Source organism: Oncorhynchus masou, chromosome 32 (genome assembly GCF_036934945.1).
Source record: "Oncorhynchus masou masou isolate Uvic2021 chromosome 32, UVic_Omas_1.1, whole genome shotgun sequence".
Taxonomy (NCBI): domain Eukaryota; kingdom Metazoa; phylum Chordata; class Actinopteri; order Salmoniformes; family Salmonidae; genus Oncorhynchus; species Oncorhynchus masou.
Window position 1 is genome coordinate 17,790,013 of NC_088243.1, and position 21,605 is coordinate 17,811,617.

At 43.8% G+C, this 21,605-nt stretch overlaps 1 protein-coding gene across 2 annotated transcripts; it reads left to right on the forward strand.

The window, feature by feature from the left end:
* Positions 1–965: 965 nt before the first annotated feature.
* LOC135525660 (prolyl hydroxylase EGLN3-like) lies at positions 966–20,841 on the forward strand. Of its 2 annotated transcripts, none has more exons than XM_064953415.1 (5): positions 966–1,332; positions 17,375–17,494; positions 18,114–18,250; positions 18,531–18,604; positions 19,332–20,841. In XM_064953415.1, the coding sequence occupies exons 1-5, from the start codon at positions 1,045–1,047 to the stop codon at positions 19,367–19,369; spliced, it is 657 nt and encodes a 218-aa protein (XP_064809487.1). In that variant the 5' UTR covers positions 966–1,044; the 3' UTR covers positions 19,370–20,841. The 2 variants fall into 2 exon arrangements, with proteins under 2 accessions (XP_064809487.1, XP_064809484.1); XM_064953412.1 differs by lacking the exon at positions 966–1,332 and adding an exon at positions 2,186–2,819.
* The last annotated feature ends 764 nt before the right edge of the window (positions 20,842–21,605 follow it).

Sequence of the window (21,605 nt, forward strand, 5' to 3'; positions counted from 1 at the left end):
TTACAAATTTGCAATATGTGTTATATGTAAAAATTCAAATTTATTGCGGCTAATGTTAGCTAGGTGGTTAACACTAACGTTATCTTGGTGGCTAACATTAGTTAGGGGTTCAGGGTTAAGGTTAGGAGTTAGGTTAAAGGGTTAAGGTTAGGGTTAGGGGAAAGGTTAGGTAACATGTTAAGTAGTTGCAAAAAAAGTCCCTAAAAAGTAGTAAGTAGTTGCAAAGTTGTCCGTGATGAGATTCAAACACACACCCTTTGGGTTGCTTGTTGTTTGTGTTATATGCCCACCCATTCACCTCGACCAACCACCCTCCTTCCGTTTTTGCCTTAAGTAACCTGTTTTATGTAACATTACCAAACATAACACAGCATATTAATTTGAGAGTCCCGGATTTTCGTTTACTATGTTACTTCTAGTCTATGAGAACAGGCTGTTCATGTAGACCAGTGTCTACAAATGAATGTGATATTTGAGACTCTCTCACACATTTGTGTTCAGTTTGTGTGTGATATGGCTGTAGGAGGGATGTTTATTTCAACATTATAACGATACACGTGTATTAACAATGACAACACTGTCATGTTGATCTGAGTCTTGCTGTTGGAAAACCACATTAGCGCCAGACTTTCGGGTGTCGCAGATGCACCTCCCCTGACTTCACTCCTCGACTTTCGACTGCAGTCGGTTACTTCAGCCTTACCACTCAAACGAGCCCACTATCAATTGAGTATACTGACGCGACAAGTAGGCCTTTCAAACGGCTCAGTCGGAAGATATTGGACTACTTTAGGAGAAAAACAATTAGCGGGGACTTGTCTTCAAAGAAAAGCCCTCAAAATGAACAATATTGCAGTGGAGGGGGATGACCACAGTTTGGAAGTGTCCTCAAAGGGTAAAATCACTGTTAATAATGATGAAGACAAGTCGAGGGAGGGGGTCTTGCCGTGTGGCCTGAGAAAACCCCGCAGTTACAGGCCAAAATCTAAAGATCATAAAAGGCTTAACCCTCACAAATTAGTTTTGCAATATATTGTGCCATGTATGAATTCATATGGTCTGTGCATTGTGGACAATTTTCTCGGAAACAAAATTGGAGAGCGCGTTCTACGAGAAGTCCGACACATTCACCAAGTTGGAAAGATGCAAGACGGGGAACTTGCAGGTGGAAACTTTGGCAAAAATATATCCATTCGAGGTGATAAAATTGCGTGGGTGGAAGGGACTGAAACAGGTTGTGAAAACCTTGGCTTTCTATTGACAAGGATGGATAAACTCATCACCTATGCCGACGGTAAACTGGGAAGCTACAAAATTAAAGGGAGGCATAAAGTTAGTAGTATTTTACTCAATCAGGACTGACTGGTATTAGTGCACACTCACTCATATTAACCGAGTTAAATTATGCATGTGTTAGTTTATGATGTATAGCCTATTCCTTAGGGCAACAGGTGGAAAAAACTGACTATTCATATTTGATTCAATTGACCTGTTCTGTCTTTGTGCTCATATTGATAGTTCTTAGCCTAGACATTGACACCATTCTATAATTATACACAATTACTGAGTAATAGTAAATACTTCAATATATTATTTATATTTTATATTTATTATTGTTATTATTATTATTATTATTATACCCAGACACTTTTCATGGGGATGCAAAAGTCGGGGTTTGTGGCACTTTGCCATTTTCATGTTTACCTTAGTGGAGAGGACGTGCAGCGAGCGGCTTCAAGAGGGCTACATGCGCCTGGTGGAATCCTCAATGGCGGGGGACACTCCTAACGCACGCGCACAGAAATAAACATATATATATATACATATATATATATACAGATATATATACATACAGATATATATATACAGATATTATTTTTTAATATAGAAATTGCATTGTATATGTTTGTGCAAAGGTCAAGTACGCAAAGTTGTATCTACTTATAAACGTCTGTATTTTATCATTAGCTCAATGAAAAACGCAATTTTAACGATCACTTTAATTTTACGGCCAAATTTAAAATTAGGGATATTCATCGTTTATCCGTACTTATTTGTAATTGTGCATATAGAATAATATGCATTTATAAGCGTAAATGTAGTCCTAATTGTATGTGATCGTGCGTAGGCGTTCTGAGTCAGTTCAATAGAATGAATGAAGGTCCTTGCTTCCCTCCGCCCCTCTAGTGCTACAACACATCTTGCACGTTCTGTAGTTATATCCAGGTGCCTCATTCGCTGCTTGTTTATAGTTTGGAGTTTAGAGTTGCTGCAGAACATAACTCTTCTGTGACATTTAATTTCTTAAGAATTTAATCTAGTCGTTTCTGAGAGCTTCATTGTTGATAAATATTTATCAGTCAACCATACCCTGATGCACTGACATTACCATGCAGTTGCAGTAACAACTTTAGGAGCTGATTTAAGCTGCATAAAATTCCTCATAAATCGTCAAAATGCCTCTTCTGCAACATGTAATGGATACAGAGTTGGAGCGGTTAGCCATGGACCAGATTGTCCCATCTCTACTCGACCAAGGATTCTTTTACGTAGACAACTTTCTAGGAGAATTGGCTGGAAACTTTGTTTTGAACCAAGTGAAAGAGATGCACTACTCTGGAGTTCTGCAGGATGGACAGCTGGCTGGTCCTGGCCCTTTTGGGGTCTCCAAAAGGAACATTAGAGGAGATAAGATAGCCTGGGTCAATGGAGGTGAAAAGAGGTGCGAGGCTATTCACCTCCTTCTGACATTAATCGATAAGTTGGTTTCTCTTTGCATCGGTCGACTTGGGAAAAGTATAATTCGAGAAAGATCGAAGGTAAGTTGTGCGACAGTTTTGCGTAAATTGAGCGTGTCGATGGTGTTTGAAGGGGGTCACTGTTTTGACGACAGAGATAATTTAGTAGGCCTGTACAGTACTACATTACTATAAACGCTACAGTTGTGGACACACCTCTAAACGTATTATTGATGGAAGAAATATGTATATTGTTATTATATGACCCAAACTTTATATAACATTTTAGAGTCTGGCCTAGGTCTATATGATGTTCTTACAAATGCACTGTTTATATATAAGGGGTTAAAACAAGTAAAATGTAAACTTTTAATGTCATGTGCACAAATACAGTGAAATGCCTTTCTTGCAAGCACTAAACCCAACAATAATCAGTAATCATTATCAATGTAGTAGTAAAAAAAACATAAGGTAGAACAAAAACACACAATAAATAACAATAAGAAGAACATGAGAAGTAAGTAAGCTATACTGTATACAGGGTCAGTGCCAATACTATATTTACAATGTGCAGGGATACTGGAGTGAAAGAGGTACAAACACTACATGTCCAAAAGTATGTGGACACCTGCTCGTTAAACATCTCATTCCAAAATAATGGGCATTAAAATGGAGTTGGTCCACCGTTTGCTGCTATAACAGCCTCCACTCTTCTGGGAAGGCTTTCCACTAGATGTTGGAACATTGCTGTGGGGACTTATTTCCGTTCAGCCAGAAGAGCATTAGTGAAGTCGAGCACTGATGTTGGGCTATTAGGCCTGGCTCACAGTCGGCGTTCCAATTCATCCTCGAGGTGTTCGATGGGGTTGAGATCAGGGCTCTGTGCATGCCAGTCAAGTTATTCCACACCAATCATGACAAACCATTTCTGGATTGACCTCATTTGTGCACGCACGGGGGCATTGTCATGCTGAAACAGGAAAGGGCCTTCCCCAAACTATTGCCACAAAGTTGGAAGCACAGAATAATCTAGAATATCATTGTATGCTGTAGCGTTAAGATTTTCCTTCACTGGAACTAAGTGGCCTAGCCTGAACCATGAAAAACAGCCCAGACATTATTCCTCCTCCACCAAACTTTACAGTTGGCACTATGCATTGGGGCTGGTAGCATCTCTTCTGGCATCTGCCAAACCCAGATTTGTCTGTCGTACTGCCAGATAGTGAAGCGTGATTCATCACTCCAGAGAACGTGTTTCCACTGCTCCAGAGTCCAATGGTGACGAGCTTTACACCACTCCAGCCGACGCTTGGCGAGGGTGGCTGGAGTCTTCAACGATTTTTGGGCCTTCCTTTCAACCCGCCTGATATAGAGGTCCTGGATGGCAGGGAGCTCGGCCCCAGTGATGTCCTGGGATATCCGCAGCCTGTCAAGATGCTCTCAATGGTACAGCTGTATAATATCCTTTTGAGGATTTGATGTCCCACAAGGTCTTCATGACAGTGTGCGTGTGTGGACCATTTTAAATCCTTGGTGATTTGGACACAGAGGAACCTCTCGACCCTCTCCACTGCTGTCAATGTAAAACACAACTATTGGGCAATTTTTTTTTTACCTTTATTTTACTAGGCAAGTCAGTTAAGAACAAATTCTTATTTTCAGTGACGGCCTAGGAACAGTGGGTTAACTGCCTGTTCAGGGGCAGAACGACAGATTTTGTGTCTGGTCAGCTCGGGGATTTTAACTTGTGACCTTTCGGTTACTGGTCCAATGCTCTAACCACTAGGCTACACTGGATTTTTATGTCCTAATATTCTATTCTATTCAGTTAAGAGTTGGCCTATGCATTCTGAATTATATACTTTTTTAATGCATATCAGTCAACTTTTTAAAATGTTGTCAGTAAACTTTGGATTGCCACCATTTAGTGTATTTAATACTCCCCTTTTTACCATCATATATTTGTAATAATTGTGAGCCTCAAAATGTAGGCTTACAGTTGGACCAATTGCTTACATACTGTAAACATACTTCATTACTTTGTAAAGCATTGTTGCATAGAGCCATGGCAATCCCACAATCTATTCACAGTAACGTTGATCTTATATGCAGTCAACAGGGAATGCGAACACACGTATGTTGTGTTGATTGCAGTGGAAGTTATGGGTGGTGTGTGACTTCTCACACTGCCTATAGCTGTTTGTACTCTCAGAAAATCAGAGTTTCAAGCAGGAAATAGCGTGTGAACACGATACTACATTGCAACACACCAGACTTGGCCATAGTGTCAGTCAGTACTGCACATCCCACCACCACTCATAGCCCAACACCCTTCTCCCTTCCTCACATCACTGGACCCTGCTCCCAGCCTTATGTGGACAAACCATTTATCAGATGATAATGTGTAAAAAAAACAGCAGCAAATGATCATGTGTCATTTATTCATGTTAAAGAAGGATTTGTAGACGGTTGAGTGCTGCAGTATCTTTGTCACTTGTTTATTTGATAACACTAATTTTAATTGATTTGACTGCTCTGTGCTTTGTTGAGATTTGGAAGCAGTTTTGATCAAGCATAACAAATGTCAGTGGATTCTAAAGACACAACTTTCCTCGTAAGATATCATTACAAAGAAAAGGTGACAAAGCTGAAACCATGTCAAAAGACTATTTTAGCTGGTTGACACCCAGCCTGTTAATTTGTCTGTTGTCTGGACTGATTGAGGAGTCATTGACTGTTGGAGGGGGAGAGAGAGAACGAGAGCGGGATATAGAGGGACATGGAGAGAGATAGGGAAAAGGAGAGAGGGAGGAAGAGGGAGAGAGATGGAAGAGAGGGAGAGAGGCCTGTAGACCTAGCAGTGCTATGTTGCGTCTGCTGGCTCATGCTGGACACGTAGCACTGTCATTAAACCTTCAACATCCTGGCAGCCTGCCAGCTCTGCTCTGTGTGGACTTCCCCCTCCTCCCACTCCTCCTTTCTCTTGCTTCATATGTTTTCGCTCTTCTTTGACAACACTGTGTGTACGTGCATACGTGCCCCCCACTGTAGACAGTAAACACTGTGTGCGTCATAATACTCCTTTCCTCAGTATGTGCCGACAGGAAATATGCTGCGGTGCAAATAAACTAAAGGATCACTTTATCAGATAAGACCCTTGTGATGTTGCTCCAGAAGAGGCATTTTATTACAGCGTTATTATATGGGTGTGTGCATAATAGTAATCATTCAACATTCAAAGGAGAGAGATTGTTGAAGGAATAGTCTAAAGATTGCTGTGAAATTGTTAGGTTGCTGGCATGACACAATTCCAATGCTATTTTTATGGTCATTATATTATCCTTTTGTTTTCATGTCTGGGGATTCTTCTTTAAGGAACCTAATATGGACTCTTCCTGGAGAAACTGAAAACCGCAGGATAAGATGAAGGGTTTATTTCCAAAACTCTTTATCTACCAATTTTTACATTTACATTTTACATTTAAGTCATTTAGCAGACGCTCTTATCCAGAGCGACTTACAAATTGGTGAATTCACCTTCTGACATCCAGTGGAACAGCCACTTTACAATAGTGCATCTAAGTCATTAAGGGGGGGGGGGGTGAGAAGGATTACTTATCCTATCCTAGGTATTCCTTGAAGAGGTGGGGTTTCAGGTGTCTCCGGAAGGTGGTGATTGACTCCGCTGTCCTGGCGTCGTGAGGGAGTTTGTTCCACCATTGGGGGGCCAGAGCAGCGAACAGTTTTGACTGGGCTGAGCGGGAACTGTACTTCCTCAATGGTAGGGAGGCGAGCAGGCCAGAGGAGGATGAACGCAGTGCCCTTGCTTGGGTGTAGGGCCTGATCAGAGCCTGGAGGTACTGCGGTGCCGTTCCCCTCACAGCTCCGTAGGCAAGCACCATGGTCTTGTAGCGGATGCGAGCTTCAACTGGAAGCCAGTGGAGAGAGCGGAGGAGCGGGGTGACGTGAGAGAACTTGGGAAGGTTGAACACCAGACGGGCTGCGGCGTTCTGGATGAGTTGTAGGGGTTTAATGGCACAGGCAGGGAGCCCAGCCAACAGCGAGTTGCAGTAATCCAGACGGGAGATGACAAGTGCCTGGATTAGGACCTGCGCCGCTTCCTGGGTGAGGCAGGGTCGTACTCTGCGGATGTTGTAGAGCATGAACCTACAGGAACGGGCCACCGCCATGATGTTGGTTGAGAACGACAGGGTGTTGTCCAGGATCACGCCAAGGTTCTTAGCGCTCTGGGAGGAGGACACAATGGAGTTGTCAACCGTGATGGCGAGATCATGGAACGGGCAGTCCTTCCCCGGGAGGAAGAGCAGCTCCGTCTTGCCGAGGTTCAGCTTGAGGTGGTGATCCGTCATCCACACTGATATGTCTGCCAGACATGCAGAGATGCGATTCGCCACCTGGTCATCAGAAGGGGGAAAGGAGAAGATTAATTGTGTGTCGTCTGCATAGCAATGATAGGAGAGACCATGTGAGGTTATGACAGAGCCAAGTGACTTGGTGTATAGCGAGAATAGGAGAGGGCCTAGAACAGAGCCCTGGGGGACACCAGTGGTGAGAGCGCGTGGCGAGGAGACAGATTCTCGCCACGCCACCTGGTAGGAGCGACCTGTCAGGTAGGACGCAATCCAAGCGTGGGCCGCGCCGGAGATGCCCAACTCGGAGAGGGTGGAGAGGAGGATCTGATGGTTCACAGTATCGAAGGCAGCCGATAGGTCTAGAAGGATGAGAGCAGAGGAGAGAGAGTTAGCTTTAGCAGTGCGGAGCGCCTCCGTGATGCAGAGAAGAGCAGTCTCAGTTGAATGACTAGTCTTGAAACCTGACTGATTTGGATCAAGAAGGTCATTCTGAGAGAGATAGAGGGAGAGCTGGCCAAGGACGGCACGTTCAAGAGTTTTGGAGAGAAAAGAAAGAAGGGATACTGGTCTGTAGTTGTTGACATCGGAGGGATCGAGTGTAGGTTTCTTCAGAAGGGGTGCAACTCTCGCTCTCTTGAAGACGGAAGGGACGTAGCCAGCGGTCAGGGATGAGTTGATGAGCGAGGTGAGGTAAGGGAGAAGGTCCCCGGAAATGGTCTGGAGGAGAGAGGAGGGGATAGGGTCGAGCGGGCAGGTTGTTGGGCGGCCGGCCGTCACAAGAAGCGAGATTTCATCTGGAGAGAGAGGGAGAAAGAGGTCAGAGCACAGGGTAGGGCAGTGTGAGCAGAACCAGCGGTGTCGTTTGACTTAGCAAACGAGGATCGGATGTCGTCGACCTTCTTTTCAAAATGGTTGACGAAGTCATCTGCAGAGAGGGAGGAGGGGGGAGGGGGAGGAGGATTCAGAAGGGAGGAGAAGGTGGCAAAGAGCTTCCTAGGGTTAGAGGCAGATGCTTGGAATTTAGAGTGGTAGAAAGTGGCTTTAGCAGCAGAGACAGAGGAGGAAAATGTAGAGAGGAGGGAGTGAAAGGATGCCAGGTCCGCAGGGAGGCGGGTTTTCCTCCATTTCCGCTCGGCTGCCCGGAGCTCTGTTCTGTGAGCTCGCAATGAGTCATCGAGCCACGGAGCGGGAGGGGAGGACCGAGCCGGCCTGGAGGATAGGGGACATAGAGAGTCAAAGGATGCAGAAAGGGAAGAGAGGAGGGTTGAGGAGGCAGAGTCAGGAGAAAGGTTGGAGAAGGTATGAGCAGAGGGAAGAGATGAAAGGATGGAAGAGGAAAGAGTAGCGGGGGAGAGAGAGCGAAGGTTGGGACGGCGCGATACCATCCGAGTAGGGGCAGTGTGGGAAGTGTTGGATGAGAGCGAGAGGGAAAAGGATACAAGGTAGTGGTCGGAGACTTGGAGGGGAGTTGCAGTGAGGTTAGTGGAAGAACAGCATCTAGTAAAGATGAGGTCGAGCGTATTGCCTGCCTTGTGAGTAGGGGGAAGGTGAGAGGGTGAGGTCAAAAGAGGAGAGGAGTGGAAAGAAGGAGGCAGAGAGGAATGAGTCAAAGGTAGACGTGGGGAGGTTAAAGTCGCCCAGGACTGTGAGAGGTGAGCCGTCCTCAGGAAAGGAGCTTATCAAGGCATCAAGCTCATTGATGAACTCTCCGAGGAACCTGGAGGGCGATAAATGATAAGAATGTTAAGCTTGAAAGGGCTGGTAACTGTGACAGCATGGAATTCAAAGGAGGCGATAGATAGATGGGTAAGGGGAGAGAGAGAATGACCACTTGGGAGAGATGAGGATCCCGGTGCCACCACCCCGCTGACCAGAAGCTCTCGGGGTGTGCGAGAACACGTGGGTGGACGAAGAGAGAGCAGTAGGAGTAGCAGTGTTATCTGTGGTGATCCATGTTTCCGTCAGTGCCAGGAAGTCGAGGGACTGGAGGGAGGCATAGGCTGAGATGAACTCTGCCTTGTTGGCCGCAGATCGGCAGTTCCAGAGGCTACCGGAGACCAGGAACTCCACGTGGGTCGTGCGCGCTGGGACCACCAGATTAGGGTGGCCGCGGCCACGCGGTGTGGAGCGTTTGTATGGTCTGTGCAGAGAGGAGAGAACAGGGATAGATAGACACATAGTTAACAGGGTACAGAAGAGGCTACGCTAATGCAAAGGAGATTGGAATGACAAGTGGACTACACGTCTCGAATGTTCAGAAAGTTAAGCTTACGTAGCAAGAATCTTATTGACTAAAATGATTGAAATGAAACAGTACTGCTGGAGTAGGCTAGCTGGTAGTGGCTGCGATGTTGACACTACACTAATCAAGTCGTTCCGTCGAGTGTAATAGTTTCTACAGTGCTGCTATTCGGGGGCTAGCTGGCTAGCTAGCAAGGTTGATTGCGTTCCGTTACTTAAAAGAACGACAATAGCTGGCTGGCTAACCTAGAAAATCGCTCTAGGCTACACAATTGTCTTAGATACAAAGACGGCTATGTATCTAGCTAGCTACGATCAAACAAAACAAACCGTTGTACTGTAATAGTTACTACGGTGCTGCTATTCAAACAGTAGAAGAACGACAATAGCTGGCCAGCTAACCTAGAAAGCTAACCTAGAAAATCGCTCTAGACTACACAATTGTCTTAGATACAAAGACGGCTATGTAGCTGGCTAGCTACGATCAAACAAATCAAACCGTTGTACTGTAATGAAGTGAAATGAAAATGTGATACTACCTGTGGAACGACGCGGAATGTTGACCGGGTAGTTGGAGTTCAATTCGGTAGAGGTTGGCTAGCTGTTGGCTAGCTAGCTAGCAGCATTTCCTACGTTAAGGACGACAAATAGCTGGCTAGCTAACCTCGGTAAATTAAGATAATCACTCTAAGTCTACACACTCTAAACTGCACAATTATCTTGGATACGAAGACAACTATGTAGCTAGCTGACACTACGCTAATCGAGTCGTTCAGTTGAGTGTAATAGTTACTACAGTGCTAGTGGACAGTGGATGTTAGCTAGCTGCTTAGCTGCTTAGCTAGCTGCTTAGCTAGCTGCTGGGCAGATACGTTAGGACGACGAAATACGATAATTATGCAATTGTCGTTGATACAAGGACGGCTGTGTAGCTGGCTAAGAAGAAATTGCTAAGATTAGACAAATCAAACCGTTGTACTATAACGAAATGTAATGAAAAGTTATAAAAAGTTATACTACCTGCGGACCGAAGTGTAGATGCGGCCGCTCGCTCCAACCGGAATTTTTCACTTGTGTTTTTTCATCAGAAATGAATGCTTATGGGTACCTTTATGTGTGTGTAAATATTACTGTTCTCAGATTTTTTATTCATAGATTTTAGATGTGTATTAAAATGGGTTTTGTTGCAAAATGCTATATTGTATTTCCAATGTTTAGCTGGAATGGAATGTTCATATCCTGTATATCTACCATATAAATTCAACCCATCATAAATAAAGCCTCACGCTACAGTGTTTGATTAGAGCTAGGCTTTGTCCCAAATGTCACCCTATTCCCTATATCAGGGCTCTCCAACCCTGTTCCTAGAGAGCTACAGTCCTATAGGTTTTAACTCTAACCCTGTTCCTGGAGAGCTACCGTCCTATAGGTTTTAACGCTAACCCTGTTCCTGGAGAGCTACCGTCCTATAGGTTTTAACGCTAACCCTGTTCCTGGAGAGCTACCGTCCTGTAGGTTTTAACTCTAACCCTGTTCCTGGAGAGCTACCGTCCTATAGGTTTTAACGCTAACCCTGTTCCTGGAGAGCTACCGTCCTATAGGTTTTAACGCTAACCCTGTTCCTGGAGAGCTACCGTCCTGTAGGTTTTAACTCTAACCCTGTTCCTGGAGAGCTACCGTCCTGTAGGTTTTAACTCTAACCCTGTTCCTGGAGAGCTACCGTCCTGTAGGTTTTAACTCTAACCCTATTCCTGGAGAGCTACCATCCTATAGGTTTTAACTCTAACCCTGTTCCTGGAGAGCTACCGTCCTGTAGGTTTTAACTCTAACTTTGTTCCTGGAAAGCTACCGTCCTATAGGTTTTAACTCTAATCCTGTTCCTGGAGAGCTACCGTCCTGTAGGTTTTAACTCTAACCCTGTTCCTGGATTGCTACCGTCCTGTAGGTTTTAACTCTAACCCTGTTCCTGGAGAGCTACCGTCCTGTAGGTTTTAACGCTAACCCTGTTCCTGGAGAGCTACCATCCTGTAGGTTTGAACTCTAACCCTGTTCCCGGAGAGCTACCGTCCTATTGGTTTTTACTCTAACCCTGTTCCTGGAGAGCTATTTCCCAGTGGAAAGAGGGGAACCGGCCAGGCAGAGACAGCAAGGGCGGTTCATTGCTCCAGAGCCTTTCCGTTCACCTTCACACTCCTGGACCAGACTAGACTCAATCATAGGACCCAGTGAAGAGATGAGTCTTCAGTAAAGACTTAAAGGTTGAGACCGAGTCTGCGTCTCTCACATGGGTAGGCAGACCATTCTGTAAAAATGGAGCTCTATAGGAGAAAGCCCTACCTCCAGCTGTTTGCTTAGAAATTCTAGGGACAATTAGGAGGCCTGCGTCTTGTGACCGTAGCGTACGTGTAGGTATGTACGGCAGGACCAAATCAGAGAGATTGGTAGGAGCAAGCCCATGTAATGCTTTGTAGGTTAGCAGTAAAACCTTGAAATCATCCCTTGCCTTAACAGGAAGCCAGTGTAGGGAGGTGTCGTGACTTTGTATTAGTTAATGTGACTACTGTTGCTCATCGAATGATTAAAGTTTCTAATTACGTGATTAACTAAATCAAGCAATTATTAACTCATTAACTTGGGGCACCATGGGAAAACTAGTTTTTATTGAGTTTCTATTTCCCAAATGAACTCAAAGAATATCAGAATATCGATTTTACAAAGGTCGCTAATTAACCAGTTACCTCTACCATCTCGTTCTGAACGTCGTATAGTCCGGGAATCTGCATGGACCCGGGTCTCACCAATGAGTTCGTACCACACCAATAGCTTGCTCATATGTCCTCTGCTCTAGGAATTGCTTATGACCGAGTCAGGTCGCTCCTGAAAGTGATCGATAGAAATAACCCTAAATTGGGCCCAACCAGTATTATCTTCAGAATGCCTGCATCGGCTGGTACTTATGCCCTAGCTCGTAGCATTCAGTAGACCTCCCCTACACACTGGCTTTCATCAGAAATACCACAGGGGTGGTTCCCTCCAGACCAGTATCTGGGTGCAATTGAATGTCACAACACACACACACACTTCTCTCCCACACTAGTTCTGCCTATAGCTATTAATGGTATATATGTATCTTGCTACAAATTTTTTATGGAATTATCCCAACAGTGCGGCCTATTCCTATATTAGATTCCTCACAGGGCCACCAATATGTCGTGACGTTGTATTAGTTCATGTGACGACTGTTGCTCATCGAATGATTAAAGTTTCTAATTGCGTGATTAACTGAATCAATCAATTATTAACTCATTAACCTGGGGCACCATGGGAAAACTCATTTTTATTGAGTTTCTATTTCCCAAATGAACTCAAAGACTATCATAATATTGATTTTACAACAGCCGCTAATTAACCATTTACCTCTACCATCTCGTTCTGAACGTCGTACAGTCCGTGAATATGCATGGACCCGGGTCTCACCAATGAGTTCGTACCACACCAATCTTAGTTGAATATGTATGTACTATAAAGCTAAAATTATAATAAAATATACACATGGACAAAAAACATTATAGGCTATTGATTAGAACTTAGTATAACGGGCCAACACACTATGGCGAGTGTTACCCAAAATGGGGATTTCAAAGAGAGAGAAAAAGAGAAAGTACACGAGAGAAATATACATTTGGGTGAATTTGTCAGCTATGCTTATTCTAACCCTGGCCTTGCCCCAAACTGCCGCTCTTATTGGTCAGAATATAATGATGTAATTACGTGGGGAAGTTATCTGTGGATCCTCCATGAGGACTGTTCAGGCTGCTCGATGATACACTTCTCCGGCGCGCCTTTCTAGTCATCCTCACGATGTCAGTGTCCTTTTGGCTTAGGAGTCTGTTCCCTCACCCTTGCTATGGAAGGGGTCTTCTGAGGACAGACAGCTCTGTAGCTCAGAGCTCACAGCATAGGAATGAAACCTTTTAGATACCACGATTCGCTGGGATTGGATGCTAAGGGGGTCCGGCTTGAATTCACCCGCTTAGACACAGCTACTCATCCGTAGCTTGGGTAGAAAAATATTTGTTTGTCCTCAAACTTGTGTTGCGTTCTGGGTTCGTTGACTTTTTAGACCTTGGCTGCTGCTTGGGTCACGTAGTCTTCCCTGTAAATTCTTTACTCACAGGTTTTATACCCTTGGGTCAGAAGTGGGCGTAACCGCCTTTAGGGCAATTCTCTGGGCGTACCAAATTATGAGTGCAACTAACTTCACATTTCATCTTTCCCAAAACATTCTCTTTGATTTGGATATTTTCCATACAATGTACAATGTATAAACATCAAACCTATACTAGGAAAACCTTTAATAACAAAACAAAAATTACATACATTTTCATATTCCATCTATCGTCATGACCACCATTGTGGATGCCTGAAAACCATTGTCACAAAATCCCTTTATTTCATGTTTAATGTTCTGAGGCTGGCTCTCCATAGTAACAGGACAAAGGAATTTATCTGTGGCCTGAGATTTACCAGGGGCGTGAGGGGTCATAAAACCCCCACATCTTCAGACCACTATATCTCTCCTCTTCTGTTGGGGTTGAGAGATAATCTGTAGGGTTGTGGTTTCCTGTAACCTGACCTGATCAGGACAGTCATGACAGAGGCTATGTTACGGTTTTCTTCCTGAGAAGGAGAGGCGGACCAAAACGCAGCGTGGTTATAGTTCATGGTTCTTTAATAAGAAAACTCAAACATGAACAAACTACAAAACAAACGTGAAAACCGAAACAGGCGCGGGACGTGGACCCCAAAACACCATAGTCTTAGTCCACTTTTTTAGCGTCCTTTGAGTGGTGACCCTCATAGCCGACCTTGGCCTAGTAACCCTAACAAAGGGTCCACCTGGACTGAGGGGTGCCTCATTACTGAGGAAGCTCAGGACCGAGGGGTAGCTCAGGACTAAGAGGTAGCTCAGGCAGGTTGACGGCTCTGTTAGATCCTGGCTGAATGGCGGCTCTGGCGGATCCTGGCTGACTGGCGGCTCTGGAGGATCCTAGCTGACTGGCGGATCTGGCGGATCCTGGCTGAATGGTGGCTCTGGCAGATCCTGGCGGCTCTGGCGGATACTTGCAGACTGGAGGCTCCCTGCAGACTGGCGGCTCTGGCGGCTCTGGACAGACGGGAGACTCTGGCGGCTCTGGACAGACGGGAGACTCTGGCGGCTCTGGACAGACGGGAGACTCTGGCGGCTCTGGACAGACGGGAGACACTGGCGGCTCTGGACAGATGGGAGACTTTGGCGGCTCTGGACAGACGGGAGACTCTGGCGGCTCTGGACAGACGGGAGACTCTGGCGGCTCTGGACAGACGGGAGACTCTGGCGGCTCTGGACAGACGGGAGACTCTGGCGGCTCTGGACAGACGGGAGACTCTAGCAGCTCTGGATAGACGTGGCGCACTGTAGGCCTGGTGCGTGGTGCCGGCGCTGGTGTTACTGGGCCGAGGACACGCACCTAAGGGCGAGTGCGGGGAGGAGGAACAGGGAGTACTGGGCTCTGGACACACATAGGAAGCCTGGTGCGGGGGGCTGCCACCGGAGGGCTGGTGCGTGTAGGTGGCACTGGATAGACAGGAACATGCAGGCGCACTGGAGCTCTTGAGCACCGAGCTTGCCCAACCTTACCTGGCTCGATGCCCACTCTAGCCCGGCCGATCCGAGGAGCTGCAATGTACCGCACCGGGCTATGCACCCACACTGAAGACACCGTGCGCTCCACAGCATAACACAGTGCCTGCCCGGTCTCTCTGGCTCTCCGATAAGCACCGATAAGCCCTGGCTCTGCCCAGGGTCCTTTTCCGTCCAACTCGTCCTCCCATGTCCATGAGTCTTGTGATGCTGGCTGCTTCTCCTGCAGCCGCTGCCTCTCCTGCTGTTGCTGCTGCTGCTTTTCACCACGCCGCTTGGTCCTGTTTTGGTGGGTGATTCTGTCACGGTTTTCTTCCTGGGAAGGAGAGGCGGACCAAAACGCAGCGTGGTTATAGTTCATGGTTCTTTAATAAGAAAACTCAAACATGAACAAACTACAAAACAATAAATGTGAAAACCAAAACAGCACTATCTGGTGCAGTAAACACAAAGTAAACAGTAAACACAGTAAACACAAAGACAGGAAACACAAAGACAGGAAACAATCACCCACAAAATACCCAAAGAACCACTAACATTTAGTGGCTGCTGCCAACACACTGACTCAACTCCAGCCACTTTAATAATGGGAATTGATGGGAAATGATGTAAAATATATCACTAGCCACTTTAAACAATGCTACCTAATATAATGTTTACATACCCTACATTATTCATCTCATATGTATACGTATATACTGTACTCTATATCATCTACTGCTTCTTTATGTAATACATGTATCACTAACCACTTTAACTATGCCACTTTGTTTACATACTGACAAATAAAAATTTGATTGATTTGATTTTGATTTGATTTGAATATGGCTGCCTAAATATGGTTCCCAATCAGAGACAACAATAAACATCTGCCTCTGATTGAGAACCAATCTAGGCAACCATAGACTTACCTAGACACCTAAACTGAACACAACCCCATAAATCTACACAATCCCCTAGACAAGAGAAAACACATAAATCACCCATATCACACCCTGGCCTAACTAAAATAATAAAGAAAACGAAGATAACTAGGCCAGGGCGTGACAGGCTATAGTACTGGAGTAATATGATCATATTTTTTGGTTCTAGTCAGGATTCTAGCAGCTGTATTTAGCACTAACTGACGTTTATTTAGTGCTTTATCCGGGGAGCCGGAAAGTAGAGCATTGCAGTAGTCTAACCTTGAAGTAACAAAAGCATGGATTCATTTTTCTGCATCATTTTTGGACAGAAAGTTTCTGATTTTTGCAATGTTACGTAGATGGAAAAAAGCTGTCTTTGAAACAGTCTTGATATGTTCGTCAAAAGAGAAATCAGGGTACAGAGTAACGCTGAGGTCCTTCACTGTTTTATTTGAGACGGCTGTACAACCATTAAGATTAATTGTCAGATTCAACAGAAGATCTCAGAAGATCATGAGAATCAAGATCAAGAGAGCTTTTTCCGTTCTGCTCCACGGGAGGTTTCTGTCCTCCCTGAGCTCGGCTTAGGACTCCAGGTGTACTGCCAGGTGTACCGCCCTTCTACAAAGTATTGACTCAGGGGTGTGAATACTTATGTAAATTAGATATTTCTGTATTTATACATTTTACACACAATACATTTTCTACAATTTCTAAAAACATTTTTCCACTTTGTCATTATTGGGTATTGTGTGTAGATGGGTGAGAATTATTATTTTTAATCCATTTTAAATTCAGGCTGTAACAAAACAAAAGATGGACCAATTACAAAGGCACTGTATATCTATTAAACAAATAAATCCTTGTCCGATTACGTTCCTTCGTGTCTACACCTACTAGCCTTAACTTGTGATCCATATCTGATGCCCAAATGAAATGTTACATGACAGAATGTCACTTGGCCTCTAGTAAACCCTCTATCTGACCCAATGTGCCCACCCCTGGTCGTAACCACACGCGTCTTCATCTGCATTGCTTTGAGGGCTTTTCTTGGCTTTCTTATCACAAGATAGATTACCACAGTTTGGTTAATTGTGCTTCCTTGGATGCTGACTGAATGCACGTAGGCCAGTTCTGCTGAAACCACAACGCTCCCTCCCCAAACAACGCTTACAGGAAATGTTCTGCAACCAAGATATTAACCCATAAATGTCTTCATGTTATATTTTTTATCTCTGATTTGCAGAAACTATTTCTGTATTCTTAGAATATAGTCAAGGTATTTCCACAAATATTTTCTTACAAAAAAGGCTTCTGTAATGGTGTACACTACAGTTATCATGTTACATATTGTCACATGATCAGCGATTATACAAATGATAATGTGTATCAGACTGAGAACTAATGTTTTGTGGTTTGTTTTGTCTGTTTCAGGCGATGGTGGCGTGTTATCCAGGAAAAGGGACAGGATATGTGAAACATGTGGACAATCCCAATGCTGACGGTCGCTGCATCACCTGTATCTACTACCTCAACAAAAACTGGAACCCCCAAGTGAGCTGCAGATTTATAATATATTTATGACATATTATTGCATATATTTAATTTCTGAAAAAAGTAGATGATGCTTAACCAACGCGAGTAGAGGTAGAACCTAAACATTTATAGAGATCATTGGACAGGAAAAAGCGCATCACTGGCTCACCATAAACAAAAAAAATGGTTTTATTTCGACAAGTTGAAAAAATTGATGTTTTGGCCTTCAATGGTCTTCTGCAGAAGGTATTTGAAGGCCGAAACGTCTAGCTTTTAAACTTGTCTCATAAAACTAAGCGTTTGCTGTCCAATTTTTCTTTACATTTCGTACATATTCTTATGACGTTTTATATGTTTTTTACTATGGGATACACCCACAGTCAGATTACAGTTTGGTTTTCAAGACAGTCACTGTACTGTCAGTTTAATTGTTCGGTTCCCTTTATAACATCAGGATTCTTGTCATATTTATGGTTTATATTTAGAGACAATGAAAATGTGAGATATTGCCGTCCACTGTTTGTTGGATAACCCCCTCTGATTTAGGATCTTTGTAAATTGCAGAGCAAGCCTCTTACGGCTCAACTTGCTATTCTGTAAAGCTGAAATTAACAATGTGTCTTTGTTATTTTGGCAGGAGCATGGAGGAATTCTTCGCATTTTTCCCGAAGGCAAATCCTACGTTGCAGATGTTGAGCCCCTGTTTGACAGACTGCTGTTCTTTTGGTCAGATAGAAGGAATCCACATGAGGTGCAGCCTTCATATGCAACAAGGTCTGTTTGATGCATCATACTGTTATTATTATACTGATAATTGCTCAGTTAAGTAATATGAAACAAGGTCTGTTTGATGCAACATACTGTTATTACAATGATAATTATTCATATGCAAAAATGTCTGAATCTGCGGTTGAATGTATCACACTGTTATTATTTTACAGAAGACATTTCTCAGTTAATTTTCTTGACACTGTTAGATTTTCATAAAATGCTAAAGAAGATGTAATGTAATTATGTAATAATACTAATAATTCAGAATATTGCTTTGTTCCAGATATGCTATAACCGTGTGGTATTTCGATTCAGAAGAAAGGGCAGAGGCAAAGAGACGGTTTAGAGACTTAATAGGTACATTTCTCCATTGGATTATTTTACTTACTTCTATGTGTAAAGAACATGAAGTAGCTCTTATTCCTGCATAGTAACATTGTAGTTACTACAGTCAGGTTAACTGGCATCAGGTTACACCATGTATCCTAATGTAACCTAATCCTTTACTTAGTCGCTACATCCATTTTCAGATTTATAGATGAATCATATACACCTGTTGATTCTTTAAAAGTTTAACATATAAATGCCTCATTAACTTAGTTCAACTGTCGTACCCCATCAGAACCAAAAATATAAGCTTGCTTTACTACAATGTTTGTAACCAATTTAAATGTAAACACACACTGTATAGCCTCAAAACATGTTTGAGGGCTCGAGGGCTCTGTTCAGTCTGGAAAGCTGAAGTGTTACAGATTCCACGATAGAAATGTAAAGGTGATTTTTGATTGAGCCGACAGATGCAGCATTTACCGTGAATGCAGTCTCAGCTAAAATGGGAACATTGCCTTTAAATTTCAAACATGCTGTAAAGCTGAAATTCTGCAAGCCGTATTGAATAGAGCCCTTAAACTATAATTTATACAGTAGTTTTAAGTCCTTGCATCCATAACTCTGTCTATGAATTTTAGAGTGGTTCCATTTCTCCAGGCCCATCTCCCAGCCTTTTACCAAAGAAAAGGGGGGCGACCGCTTTGTTATTATTTAATTGAAGGATTCTAACTTTAATGGCATTAATCTATTTCAGCCTCCACCCAAGACCCGGACGGAAGCAGTACTCCCTGAACTTTGACCTTATAAGAGACTCCATCCTGTGTGACACAATACAACACTGGATCCCTAATCCTTTGTGCTGACAGAGTTGTCATGCTTTGGCCTAATCACTGTTTGGACTGTGCTGTGGTACCTCTTCTAAACGCTACAAAGATGTTGAAAGCTACAAAGATGTGTGGTTGTGGTAGATGATAAGAAGAGACGTTAATGGCTTTGTGCATATATTTAGAAATAAAATGATTTTCTGCTCTTTCAATAACAGCGATTCTCATCATTGTATTTAAATGAATCAACCCAAATAATACTGTACTACTTCCTGAAATGTCTTTATAGAATATGGTTAAAGAATGTAGTTGGGTTAAAATCAACTGAATTTTCTCCTTTAACTACTGCTGTTCTAAAATAATTGTTTACTAGTTCATGCATGCCAGAGAGAGAGAGAGAGAGAGAGAGGGTGGGGTGTGTGCATGCTCACGTGTGTATTATACAATTTGGCTCATCTATAATTATTAAAATGTTTGCATGTAAATCTTGAACAGTAAAGATTAATTGAGGTGACAATGTTATGATGAAAATCACTGAGGCCTAGATTCAATCAGATCAAGCGTTAACTGACGATAGCTGACACCTGCATAGCTGACGTTTTGGCGCTGTTTGAGGTGGAACAGCATTGGAGATGTCAAATCACAGCTGCTCTTGATCATTGTCAGGAAGCCACAGCCGTCACACTTCCGTTAGAAGTTCAGAATGAGAAAGTATAGACTATATAGAAATAATGACGCTCAAGCTGAAAATCATTAAACAAACGAATGAGGATTTCTATCAGCCTAATCGAGGTGTAGATTACATCTTACATTCCAGTATTCCAACTTGTAAACAAGGCTGCATGGGATTTCTTTTAATGCGACTCCATGCGGCCGATGGCAATGTCCGCTTTAGGTATGTGCCAGGTGCCGCTTGTTGATTTGACAGCGCTAACGCTGTTCCCCTCCATCACCGCCAAAACATCCAAAACAGGTGTGAGATATCACCGGTTAACGCTTGATCTGAATGAATTGGGGTCCTCAATAAAAATCAGAATGGGCACCAGTCAGGCACCCTGTCACACTGTCACATTGTCTGACTTATTTTAAGTTGGTAATGCAATCTGGAGTACTCAAGGGCCAATCCAAAATGGCGCCCCTATTTTTCTATGTGGTGCACTACTTTACACCAGATCAGCTTCTGTATATACGCCTTGTGAGAAAAAAATCATTTGTTGATGCAACATTCAACTGTTTACAGAGGTGGTGAATGAAAAACTGTTCATTGTGCATATACAGCACTCTGTGTGGTTGTTATCTGTAATGGATTTTTGTGCTTAAAATCAGCTTGCATGCTGGTCAGCCAAACTGGTGGATACAGTCTATAGTATGGTGAATAATGTGGTTTTGTTAATGTTTGTTACTTATATTCAAGACAAATACAATTATTTTCCACCTGAATATTGTCACAGTTTGTACTACATTTGAATCATAAAAAGGGTTAGGGTGAGGGTTAAACATTTGGTTAGAGTTAGGGTTGAACTGGGTTGTGGTCATGAAGCTAGGGTTAGAGTTAGGGTTGGGTTTCGGTTAGGGACATGAAGCTAACCCTAGCTTACCCTAGCTTCATGTCCACACCCCAGTTCAACCCTTAGTCTAGCCATAAACCCAACCCTAAGCCTAACCCTAAACCAAACCCTGACCCTAACCCTAACTTCATGTCCATACCCCGGTTCAACCTAGTTCAACCTAGAGGCGTGTTAAGCATCATATCACCTCCACCTTACCTGACACCCTAGACCCACTTCAATTTGCATACTGCCATTGCACTGCACGCTGCCCCATCCCACCTGGACAAGAGGAATACCTATGTAAGAATGCTGTTCATTGACTATAGCTCAGCCTTCAACACCATACTACCCTCCAAGCTCATCATTAAGCTCGGGGCCCTGGGTCTGAGCCCCGCACTGTGCAACTGGCTCCTGGACCTCCTGACTGGCCACACCCAGCTGGTAAAGGTAGGAAACAACACCTCCACTATGCTGATCCTCAACACAGGGGCCCCACAAGGTTGCGTGCTCAGCCCCCTCCTGTACTACCTGTTCACTCATGACTGTATGGCCACGAATGCCTCCAACTCAATCATGAAGTCTGCAGACGACACAACAGTAGCAGGCCTGATTACCAACAATGAGGAGACAGCCTACATGGAGGAGGTGAAGGCC